Below are 12094 nucleotides of genomic sequence, written 5' to 3' on the forward strand. Positions count from 1 at the left end.
TACAACATAGTCTGCACACATACACACACATCACACACACACACCTCATTGTGGATCTACAGTTGAGTCGGAAGTTTACATGCACTTCTTTTGGAGTCATTAAAACTCGTTTTTCAACCACTCCACAAATGTCTTGTTAACAAACTATAGTTTTGGCAAGTCAGTTAGGACATCTACTTTGTGCATTAAACAAGTAATTTTTCCATCAATTGTTTACAGACAGATTATTTCACAGATAATCCACTGTATCACAATTCCAGTGGGTCAGACGTTTACATACACTAAGTTGACTGTGCCTTTAAACAGCTTGGAAAATTCCAGAAAATGATATAATGGCTTTAGAAGCTTCTGTTAGGCTAATTGACATAATTTGAGTCAATTGGAGGTGTGCCTGTGGATGTATTTCAAGGCCTACCTTCAAATTCAGTGCCTCTTTGCTTGACATCATGGGAAAATCAAAAGAAATCAGCCAAGACCTCAGAAAAAAATTGTAGACCTCCACAAGTCTGGTTCATCCTTGGGAGTACCACGTTCATCTGTACAAACAAGCAAACATAAACACCATGGGACCACGCAGCCACACTACCGCTCAGAAAGGAGACACCTTCTGTCTCCTAGAGATGACCGTACCCTGGTGCAAAAGGGAAAATCAATCCCAGAACAACAGCAAAGGACCTTCTGAAAATGCTGGAGGAAACGGGAACAAAAGTATCTATATCCACATAACCTGAAAGGCTCCTCAGCAAGGAAAAAGCCACTGCTCCAAAACCGCCATAAAAAGCCAGACACGGTTTGCAACTGCACACAAGGACAAAGATCGTACTTTTTGGAGAAATATCCTCTGGTCTGATGAAACAAAAATAGAACTGTCTGGCCATAATAGCAATTGTTATGTTTGGAGGAAAAATGGGGAGGCTTTGAGCCAAAGAACACCATCCCAACCGTGAAGCACAGGGGTGGCTGCATCATGTTGTGGGGGTGCTTTGCTGTAGGAGGGACTGGTGCACTTCACAAAATAGATGGCATAATGAGGGAGGAAAATTATGTAGATATATTGAAGCAACATCTCAAGACATCAGTCAGGAAGTTAAAGCTTGGTTGCAAATGGGTCTTCCAAATGGACAAGCATACTTCCAGATTTGTGGCAAAATGGCTTAAGGACAACAAAGTCAAGGAATTGGAGTGGCCATCACAAAGCCCTGACCTCAATCCCATAGAAAGTTTGTGGGCAGAACTGAAAAAGCGTGTGCGAGCAAGGAGGCCTACAAACCTGACTCAGTTACACCAGCTCTGTCAGGAGGAATGGGCCAAAATTCACACAACTTATTGTGGGAAGCTTGTGGAAGGCTACCCGAAACGTTAAGCAATTTAAAGGCAATGCTACCAAATACTAATTGAGTGTATGTATACTTCTGACCCACTGGGAATGTGATGAAGGGAATAAAAGCTGAAATAAATCATTCTCTCTGCTATTATTCTGACATTATTGTCACATTCTTAAAATAAAGTGGTGATCCTAAGACAGGGAATTGTTATTAGGATTAAATGTCAGGAATTGTGATAAACTGAGTTTAAATGTATTTGGCGATGGTGTATGGTAACTTCTGACTTCAACTATATGTATGTGTGTTTGTGTGTGTGTGTGTGTGTGTGTGTCTTCACTGACATTTTCAACCTTTCCCAGTCTGAGTCTGTAATACCAACATGTTTTAAGCAGACCAACATAGTGCCTGTTCCCAAGAACACTAAGGTAACCTGCCTAAATGACTACCGACCCATAGCACTCATGTCTGCAGCCATGAAGTGCTTTGAAAGGCTGGTCATGGCTCACATCAACACCATTATCCCAGAAACCCTAGACCCACTTAAATTTGCATACCGCCCAAACAGATACACAGATGATGCAATCTCTATTGCACTCCACACTGCCCTTTCCCATCTGGACAAAAGGAACACCTATATGCGAATGGGCCGCCCCCACATGGTAAGGGTAGGTAACAACACATCCGCCACTCTGATCATCAACTCAGGGGCCCCTCAGGGGTGCGTGCTCAGTCCCCTCCAGTACTCCCTGTTCACTTATGACTACACGACCAGTCCCAACGCCTGCGCCTGCACCTGATCACCGACAACGATGAAACAGACTATAGGGAGGAGGTCAGAGACGTGCCAGGACCACAACCTCTCCCTCAATGTGATCAAGACAAAGGAGATGTTTGTGGACTACAGGAAAAAGAGGACCGAGCACACCCCCATTCTCATCGACAGGGCTGCAGTTGAGCAGGTTGAGAGCTTCAAGTTCCTTGGTGTCCACATCATCAACAAACTAACATGGTCCAAGCACACCAAGACAGTCGTGAAGAGGGCACGACAAAACCTATTCCCCCTCAGGAGACTGAAAAGATTTGGCATGGGTCTTCAGATCCTCAAAAGGTTCTACAGCTGCACCATCGAGAGCATCCTGACTGGTTGCTATGGCAACTGCTCGGCCTCCGAACGCAAGGCATTACAGAGGGTAGTGCGAACTGCCCAGTACATCAATGGGGCCAAGCTTCCTGCCATCTCTAAGACCTCTATACCAGACGGTGTCAGAGGAAGGCCCTAAGAATGGTCAAAGACTCCAGCCACCCTAGTCATAAACTGTTCTCTCTGCTACCGCACGGCAAGCGGTACTGGAGCGCCAAGTCTAGGTCCATGAGGCTTCTTAACAGCTTCTACTCCCAAGCCATAAGACTCCTGAATATCTAATCAAATGACTACCCAGACTATTTGCATTGCCCCCCTCTTTTACACCGCTGCTACTCTCTGTTATCATCGATGCATAGTCACTTTAATAACCCTACCTTCATGTACATATTACCTCAACTAACCGGTGCCCCTGCACATTGACTCTGTACTGGTACCCCCCTGTATATAGTCTCGTAATTGTTATTTTACTGCTGCTCTTTAATTACTTGTTACTTTTATTTCTTATCCGTATTTTTTAAACTGCATTGTTGTTTTGGGGCTCGTAAATAAGCATCTCACTGTAAGGTTGTTGTATTCGGCGCATGTGACTAATAAAATGTGATTTTTGATCTGATTTGCTCTATTCTCTGTGTGTAACAGAATAACTTCCCAGCCAGCAGTGCTGAGAGGCTGCAGGACCTCAAGTCTACTGTGGACCTGCTCACCAGCATCACCTTCTTCAGGATGAAGGTAACTCTCTCTTTACATCTTCCTCAGCTTGGATCGCTTCTGCTTTGCTCTGGTCAATACATGTTCCTCTACTCGTATTCTTTACTCTGTTGGTGCCACATGTCTCTATTCTTGTTTGCAGTGTACAGTATTGCTACACTACGTGCTCTTATCAGACATCCATCTTCACTGAGTTCCTTTGACTGAGTGTGGTTGTATGGGGATTTCCTAGTCTGAGGATCCTCTCTCTGTCTGTGACTGTCCTCAGGTCCAGGAGCTACAGAGTCCCCCCAGAGCCAGTCAGGTGGTGAAGGACTGTGTCAAGGCCTGTCTCAACTCCACCTATGAATACATCTTCAATAACTGTCACGAGCTCTACAGCCGGGAGTACCAGACAGATCCGGTAGGCTGCGTGTGTGCGCACTTGCGTGCGTGCGTGCGTGTGTGTCTGTGCCCTGTGAAGGTGTGTGTGTGTCTCTGTCCGTGTCATTAACACCTCAGGCTGGTCTCCATCAAGCCTGTACAGGATTTAGATAGGGATTTACAAGCCTTGTTTTTGCCTCATTAAAGTGGCACGATTCATTCAGACTCCCTTCATGAATTTCAAAAGCAAATTTTTCCTTTTGAATAAAACCTTACATCTTGAGGGGTCCATATTTTGTTGAATTCTTTGCTAGATAATTCTTCAGTTTGAACCCCTGCGGTGGTAGGAATACTTTTTTCTGACTGTCAGCTTTTTCCAAAGGACTAAACCATGTACATGTGATTCTGCTTGTTTATGTTTTATCTGTCGGCCCCAGCCGCACCCAGGCTCTGTGTGTAGTTAATCCGACCCTCCCTGCCTAGTCAACGCCATTTTACCTGCTGTTGTTGTGCTAGCTGATCAGCTGTTGTTGTCTCACCTACTGTTTTAGCTACTGTTTTAGCTAGCTCTCCCAATTCAACACCTGTGATTACTGTATGCCTCGCTGTATGTCTCTCTCAAATATCAATATGCCTTGTATACTGTTGTTCAGGTTAGTTATAATTGTTTTAGTTTACAATGGAGCCCCTAGTTCCACTCTTCATACCCCTGATACCTCCTTTGTCAAACCTCCCACACATGCGGTGACCTCACCCATTACAACCAGCATGTCCAGAGATACAACCTCTCTCAACATCACCCAGTGCCTGGGCTTACCTCCGCTGCACCCGCACCCCACCATACCCCTGTCTGCGCATTATGCCCTGAATATATTCTACCATGCCCAGAAATCTGCTCCTTTTATTCTCTGTCCCCAACGCTCTACGCGACCAGTTTTGATAGCCTTTAGCCGCACCCTCATTCTACTCCTCCTCTGTTCCGCGGGTGATGTGGAGGTAAACCCACGCCCTGCATGTCCCCAGGCACCCTCATTTGTTGACTTCTGTGATTGAAAAAGCCTTGGTTTCATGCATGTCAACATCAGAAGCCTCGTCCCTAAGTTTGTTTTACTCACTGCTTTAGCACACTCTGCTAACCCTGATGTCCTTGCCGTGTCTGAATCCTGGCTCAGGAAGGCCACCAAAAATTTGGAGATTTCCATACCCAACTATAACATTTTCCGTCAAGATAGAACTGCCAAAGGGGGAGGAGTTGCAGTTTACAGCAGAGATAGCCTGCAAAGTAATGTCATACTTTCCAGGTCCATACCCAAACAGTTTGAACTACTAATTTTGAAAATTACTCTCTCCAGAAATAAGTCTCTCACTGTTGCCGCCTGCTACCGACCCCCCTCAGCTCCCAGCTGTGCCCTGGACACCATTTGTGAATTGATCGCCCCCCATCTAGCTTCAGAGTTTGTTCTGTTAGGTGACCTAAACTGGGATATGCTTAACACCCCGGCACTCCTACAATCTAAGCTAGATGCCCTCAATCTCACACAAATCATCAAGGAACCCACCAGGTACAACCCTAAATCTGTAAACAAGGGCACCCTCATACGTCATCCTGACCAACTGGCCCTCCAAATACACCTCCGCTGTCTTCAACCAGGATCTCAGCGATCACTGCCTCATTGCCTGTATCCGCTACGGAGCCGCAGTCAAACGACCACCCCTCATCACTGTCAAACGCTCCCTAAAACACTTCTGCGAGCAGGCCTTTCTAATCGACCTGGCCCGGGTATCCTGGAAGGACATTGACCTCATCCCGTCAGTTGAGGATGCCTGGTCATTCTTTAAAAGTAACTTCCTCACCATTTTAGATAAGCATGCTCCGTTCAAAAAATGCAGAACTAAGAACAGATATAGCCTTTGGTTCACTCCAGACCTGACTGCCCTCGACCAGCACAAAAATATCCTGTGGCGGACTGAAATAGCATCGAATAGTCCCCGCAATATGCAACTATTCAGGGAAGTCAGGAACCAATACACGCAGTCAGTCAGGAAAGCTAAGGCCAGCTTCTTCAGGCAGAAGTTTGCATCCTGTAGCTCCAACTCCAAAAAGTTCTGGGACACTGTGAAGTCCATGGAGAACAAGAGCACCTCCTCCCAGCTGCCCACTGCACTGAGGCTAGGTAACACGGTCACCACCGATAAATCCATGATTATCGAAAACTTCAACAAGCATTTCTCAACAGCTGGCCATGCCTTCCGCCTGGCTACTCCAACCTCGGCCAACAGCTCCGCCCCCCGCAGCTACTCGCCCAAGCCTCTCCAGGTTCTCCTTTACCCAAATCCAGATAGCAGATGTTCTGAAAGAGCTGCAAAACCTGGACCCGTACAAATCAGCTGGGCTTGACAATCTGGACCCTCTATTTCTGAAACTATCCACCGCCATTGTCGCAACCTCTATTACCAGCCTGTTCAACCTCTCTTTCATATAGTCTGAGATCCCCAAGGATTGAAAGCTGCCGCAGTCATCCCCCTCTTCAAAGGGGGAGACACCCTGGACCCAAACTGTTACAGACCTATATCCATCCTGCCCTGCCTATCTAAGGTCTTCGAAAGCCAAGTCAACAAACAGGTCACTGACCATCTCGAATCCCACCGTACCTTCTCCGCTGTGCAATCTGGTTTCCGAGCCGGTCACGGGTGCACCTCAGCCACGCTCAAGGTACTAAACCATATCATAACCGCCATCGATAAAAGACAGTACTGTGCAGACGTCTTCATCGACCTTGCCAAGGCTTTCGACTCTGTCAATCACCATATTCTTATCGGCAGACTCAGTAGCCTCGGTTTTTCGGATGACTGCCTTGCCTGGTTCACCAATTACTTTGCAGACAGAGTTCAGTGTGTCAAATCGGAGGGCATGCTGTCTGGTTCTCTGGCAGTCTCTATGGGGGTGCCACAGGGTTCAATCCTCGGGCCGACTCTTTTCTCTGTATATATCAATGATGTTGCTCTTGCTGCGGGCGATTCCCTGATCCACCTCTACGCAGACGACACCATTCTATATACTTCCGGCCCGTCCTTGGACACTGTGCTATCTAACCTCCAAACGAGCGTCAATGCCATACAACACTCCTTCCGTGGCCTCCAACTGCTCTTAAACGCTAGTAAAACCAAATGCATGCTTTTCAACCGTTCGCTGCCTGCACCCGCACGCCTGACCAGCATCACCACCCTGGATGGTTCCGACCTTGAATATGTGGACATCTCCAATCGAAAATCAAATCAAGAGTCGGCTTTCTATTCCGCAACAAAGCCTCCTTCACTCACGCCGCCAAACTTACCCTAGTAAAACTGACTATCCTACCGATCCTCGACTTCGGCGATGTCATCTACAAAATTGCTTCCAACACTCTACTCAGCAAACTGGATGCAGTTTATCACAGTGCCATCTGTTTTGTCACTAAAGCACCTTATACCACCCACCACTGCGACTTGTATGCTCTAGTCGGCTGGCCCTCGCTACATATTCGTCGCCAGACCCACTGGCTCCAGGTCATCTACAAGTCCATGCTAGGTAAAGCTCCGCCTTATCTCAGTTCACTGCTCACGATGGCAACACCCATCCGTAGCACGCGCTCCAGCAGGTGTATCTCACTGATCATCCCTAAAGCCAACACCTCATTTGGCCGCCTTTCGTTCCAGTTCTCTGCTGCCTGTGACTGGAACGAATTGCAAAAATCGCTGAAGTTGGAGACTTTTATCTCCCTCACCAACTTCAAACATCTGCTATCTGAGCAGCTAACCGATCGCTGCAGCTGTACATAGTCTATCGGTAAATAGCCCACCCATTTTTACCCACCTCATCCCCATACTGTTTTTAATTTATTTACTTTTCTGCTCTTTTGCACACCAATATCTCTACCTGTACATAACCATCTGATCATTTATCACTCCAGTGTTAATCTGCAAAATTGTAATTATTTGCCTACCTCCTCATGCCTTTTGCACACAATGTATATAGACTCCCCTTTTTTTCTACTGTGTTATTGACTTGTTAATTGTTTACTTCATGTGTAACTCTGTGTTGTCTGTTCACACTGCTATGCTTTATCTTGGCCAGGTCGCAGTTGCAAATGAGAACTTGTTCTCAACTAGCCTACCTGGTTAAATAAAGGTGAAATAAAAAAATAGGTTCATCAGCTCATTAGAGTTGAGCGGTAGCGATGAGAGAGATAATGGACAAACTATTGAGCAAAATAGAGGAGAGTCAGAATGGGGTTGAATCCTGACTTGATATCTGCACAATTCAAACTCTTGATTAACTTGAAACTCTTGAGTTATGTCTGCATGTTAAGCTACGATAGTAGCCAATGTGAAAGTATCCCAGTGACTCAGTGTGTTTTGTTTTGTCCAGGCCAAGCCAGGAGTGGATCACCCAGAGGAGCAGGGTCCCAGCATCAAGAACCTGGACTTCTGGTCCAAACTCATCACCCTCATCGTGTCCATCATAGAAGAGGACAAGAACTCCTACACACCCTGCCTCAACCAGTGAGTCTGTCCCTCTCTTTCTCTGAGTCTCTTTGTCTCGCTGTCTCTCTCGCTTTCTGTCTCTCTCCTCTACATCAATACATAACTCTGTGTTTCTTACCGTCTACAACGTGTAGGTTTCCTCAGGAGCTCAACGTGGGTAAAATCAGTGCCGAGGTGATGTGGAACCTGTTTGCTCAGGATATGAAGTACGCCATGGAGGGTGAGCACTGAATGAAGTCGCACCACCCTCACCAGTGGTTTAGCTCTGTCCTAACAGTCTTAGTCTCTTCCTCTGTTTTTATGGGGCTGTCAGGGTGCGTTTACAAGCAGATATGACACTATTGGCACTGAGGCGGTTTGCCAGAGCATAAGGGCTTTTCTCGATTAGCCTGTTAGCGCTACATGGCGGAGAATGGATCACCCCTCTGGGCTCATTTGCTCTTTAATTAAGAGCTTTGTCTTTCCTCTTTCTCTCTTTCTCTCATTTTCTCTCTCCCCTCTCTCGTTCTTCTCTCTCTCAGAGCATGAAAAGAACCGGCTGTGTAAGAGTGCGGATTACATGAACCTGCATTTTAAAGTCAAGTGGCTTTACAACGAGTACTGCAAAGACCTGCCCTTCTTCAAGAGCCGTGTGCCCGAGTACCCGGCGTAAGTGCCACCCTGTGCCATGATGACACACACACACACACTCACATTAACACACACGTATGCATGCATGCAGGCAAACACAAGCACGCACACACTCTCACACACACACACATAGACACGCACACACACAAAACACTTCCCGTCTGGTAATGTACAGCACAGCCCATAAGCAAGACCAGATGGACTCTACAGCCGCAGAAGTTGTTTGAAATGAAAACTTCCAGTGGGGTCGACTCATATCAAACCACCCCCGTGTGATGTATCCTAGGTGGTTTGAGCCGTTTGTCATCCAGTGGTTGGACGAGAATGAGGAAGTGTCTCGAGACTTCCTGCACGGTGCGCTGGAGAGGGACAAAAAAGACGGGGTAAACTTTTCCATTTCTTCTACTCATCTCCTCAAAATGCAAGTGCTGAGTCACATTGGTTGTGTCAGAATAATCCCTTCCCTTGTCGCTTCCTCATTTTACCATCCTAGTTATCAGGCAGACTTCTCATCCTCTCCCTTTCCTGCACTCATTAAACACTTCCCTGAGACAATGGAATCCAAAGCACAAAAAGTTGAGAAAGTGTTGAGAGAGACTATAAAGAGATTTGCTCAGACTGCTCTCATGGGGCGGCAGGGTAGCCTAGTTAGAGCGTTGGACTAGTAACCGAAAGGTTGCAAGTTCGAATCCCAGAGCCGACAAGGTACAAATCTGTCATTCTGCCCCTGAACAGGCAGTTAACCGACTGTTCCTAGGCCGTCATTGAAAATAAGAATTAGTTCTTAACTGACTTGCCTAGTAAAATAAAGGTAAAAAAAAAATGTAGGGAGATAGCGTTTGACTGTACCAACCTGTGGATGAATGAGTCATGTTCTCATTACCCAGCAACCCCTGGGAACCGCCACAGACCGGCCGTCTACCCTGTCTGGTCTGCTGTCCGGCTTCAAACAACCCTAGAGATCCTTGAACCAGACCACAACAATCACGTTTATTTATGCTCTCAGAGCTCAGTGGTCCTGCAGCCCTCACAACATCTCTCTTCTCCTCCCTCTTTCATATACTCCATCTCTCAAACCTCTCCCTTTATCCCCCCCCTCTCTCTCCCTCTCTCTCCCCTGATGTTAACAATCTGTGGCCTCTGTCCCTCAGTCATAAATGTCTCCCTACTCCCCTTCCTCTTCTCTTCACTCTCTTCTCTTCCTCTCTTCCTTCCCCTCCCTCCCCAGTCTCTCTCTCCTCCCTCCCCAGTCTCTTAATGCTCTCTCTCCTCTCCTCTCTCCCCCTCCAGTTCCAGGTAACGTCGGAACATGCTCTGTTCTCCTGCTCCGTGGTGGACGTCTTCTCTCAGCTCAACCAGAGCTTCGAGATCATCCGCAAACTGGAGTGTCCCGACCCTCAGATCGTAGGCAACTATATGAAACGATTTGCCAAGGTACACTACAGTATTCTACACACTATATCCACTTCCTTAATGGCTGCATGGTGATAAGCTGAGCCAGCATGCCCAGTCACAGAGACAGTGGTTGACATACTCCTATCGCCTTCTCTCTCCTCAGACCATCGGTAACGTTCTCCTGTCCTACGCTGACATCATCTCCAAGTGCTTTGCTAACTACGTCAACATGGAGAAAGTGGTGAGTGGCCAATGACTCGACATGACACATGTTGTATGGGGATGCACTACAGTACAGTGCTTGTGCATTTCAGTGAAAATGTGCGATATTTGGATAGTGTAGTTGATAATGACTTTGTGTTGTTTGCAGCCATGCATCCTGATCAACAACATCCAGCAGCTCAGAGTTCAACTGGAGAGGATGTTTGAGGCCATGGGAGGAAAGGACGTGAGTGGCTCCCTCTCTCTCTCTCTCTCTTTTCCCTGTTTTGCCCCAGCCCAGGCTGTATCTGACTGTGTATGTGTTGAGAGTGTCTCTGTGTGTGTGTGTGTGTGTGTGTGTCTCTGTGTGTTAGCCTGTCTCACTGACCAGGTTTCTCTGCTCAGGGCATCTATTCTCCGAGACCGTCTGTTTGTTGGGGAATGTTTCCGTGTGCCCGCTGAGAGCTCTGTGTGAGAGCCCCGGTGCTCTGCCAGTCTCACTGTTACTTTTTCCCTCTCCCTGTGTGTGTGTGTGTGTGTGTGTGTGTGTGTGTGTGTGTGTGTCTGTGTGTGTTTCAGCTGTGCAAAGAGGCCAGTGACTTCCTGAAAGACCTGCAGGTGAAGCTGAATACTGTGATGGATGATCTCAGCAGGATCTTTTCTGTCAGGTGAGCTGGGCACACTGCTGAGCACACTGCTGAGCACACTGCTGAGCACACTGCTGAGCACACTGGTGGGCACACTGGTGGGCACACTGCTGGGCACACTGCTGGGCACTCTGCTGGGCACACTGGTGGGCACACTGGTGGGCACACTGCTGGGCACACTGCTGGGCACACTGGTGGGCACACTGGTGGGCACACTGCTGGGCACACTGCTGGACACACTGCTGGGCACATTGCTGGACACACTGCTGGGCACACTGCTGGGCACACTGGTGGGCACACTGCTGGGCACTCTGCTGGACACACTGCTGGGCACACTGCTGGGCACACTGCTGGGCACACTGCTGGACACACTGCTGGGCACACTGCTGGGCACACTGCTGGACACACTGCTGGGCACACTGCTGGACTGCACACTGCTGGACACACTGGTGGGCACACTGCTGGACACACTGGTGGGCACACTGCTGGGCACACTGCTGGACACACTGCTGGGCACACTGCTGGGCACACTGCTGGACACACTGGTGGGCACACTGCTGGGCACACTGCTGGGCACACTGCTGGGCACACTGCTGGACACACTGGTGGGCACACTGCTGGGCACACTGCTGGGCACACTGCTGGACACACTGATGGGCACACTGCTGGACACACTGATGGGCACACTGCTGGACACACTGGTGGACACACTGCTGGACACACTGCTGGGCACACTGGTGGGCACACTGGTGGGCACACTGGTGGGCACACTGCTGGACACACTGCTGGGCACACTGCTGGACACACTGCTGGACACACTGCTGGACACACTGGTGGACACACTGGTGGACACACTGCTGGGCACACTGCTGGACACACTGCTGGGCACACTGCTGGACACACTGCTGGGCACACTGCTGGACACACTGCTGGACACACTGCTGGACACACTGCTGGACACACTGGTGGGCACACTGCTGAACACACTGCTGGGCACACTGCTGGACACACTGGTGGGCACACTGCTGGACACACTGCTGGGCACACTGCTGGACACACTGGTGGGCACACTGCTGGGCACACTGCTGGACACACTGGTGGGCACTGCCAGGCAACAGTCAGCCATGCAAACTACCCATACATGCCTACTCCAATAT

General features: G+C 48.4%; 1 protein-coding gene across 7 annotated transcripts in view; it reads left to right on the forward strand.

Moving 5' to 3' along the window:
* unc13a (unc-13 homolog A (C. elegans)) overlaps positions 1 to 12094 on the forward strand; it is a 64205-nt gene that overhangs the window by 30909 nt on the left and 21202 nt on the right. For all 7 annotated transcript variants that reach the window (XM_042322083.1, XM_042322086.1, XM_042322084.1 and 4 more), the window contains 10 exons: positions 3109 to 3198; positions 3446 to 3580; positions 7949 to 8082; positions 8199 to 8284; positions 8586 to 8712; positions 8981 to 9077; positions 9985 to 10128; positions 10253 to 10330; positions 10460 to 10537; positions 10870 to 10958. In XM_042322083.1, the coding sequence (XP_042178017.1) occupies positions 3109 to 3198; positions 3446 to 3580; positions 7949 to 8082; positions 8199 to 8284; positions 8586 to 8712; positions 8981 to 9077; positions 9985 to 10128; positions 10253 to 10330; positions 10460 to 10537; positions 10870 to 10958 (1058 nt within the window). The remainder of the gene's footprint in view (positions 1 to 3108; positions 3199 to 3445; positions 3581 to 7948; positions 8083 to 8198; positions 8285 to 8585; positions 8713 to 8980; positions 9078 to 9984; positions 10129 to 10252; positions 10331 to 10459; positions 10538 to 10869; positions 10959 to 12094) is intronic.

The sequence above is a fragment of the Oncorhynchus tshawytscha genome, linkage group LG05 (assembly GCF_018296145.1).
Source record: "Oncorhynchus tshawytscha isolate Ot180627B linkage group LG05, Otsh_v2.0, whole genome shotgun sequence".
In the NCBI taxonomy this organism is placed as follows: domain Eukaryota; kingdom Metazoa; phylum Chordata; class Actinopteri; order Salmoniformes; family Salmonidae; genus Oncorhynchus; species Oncorhynchus tshawytscha.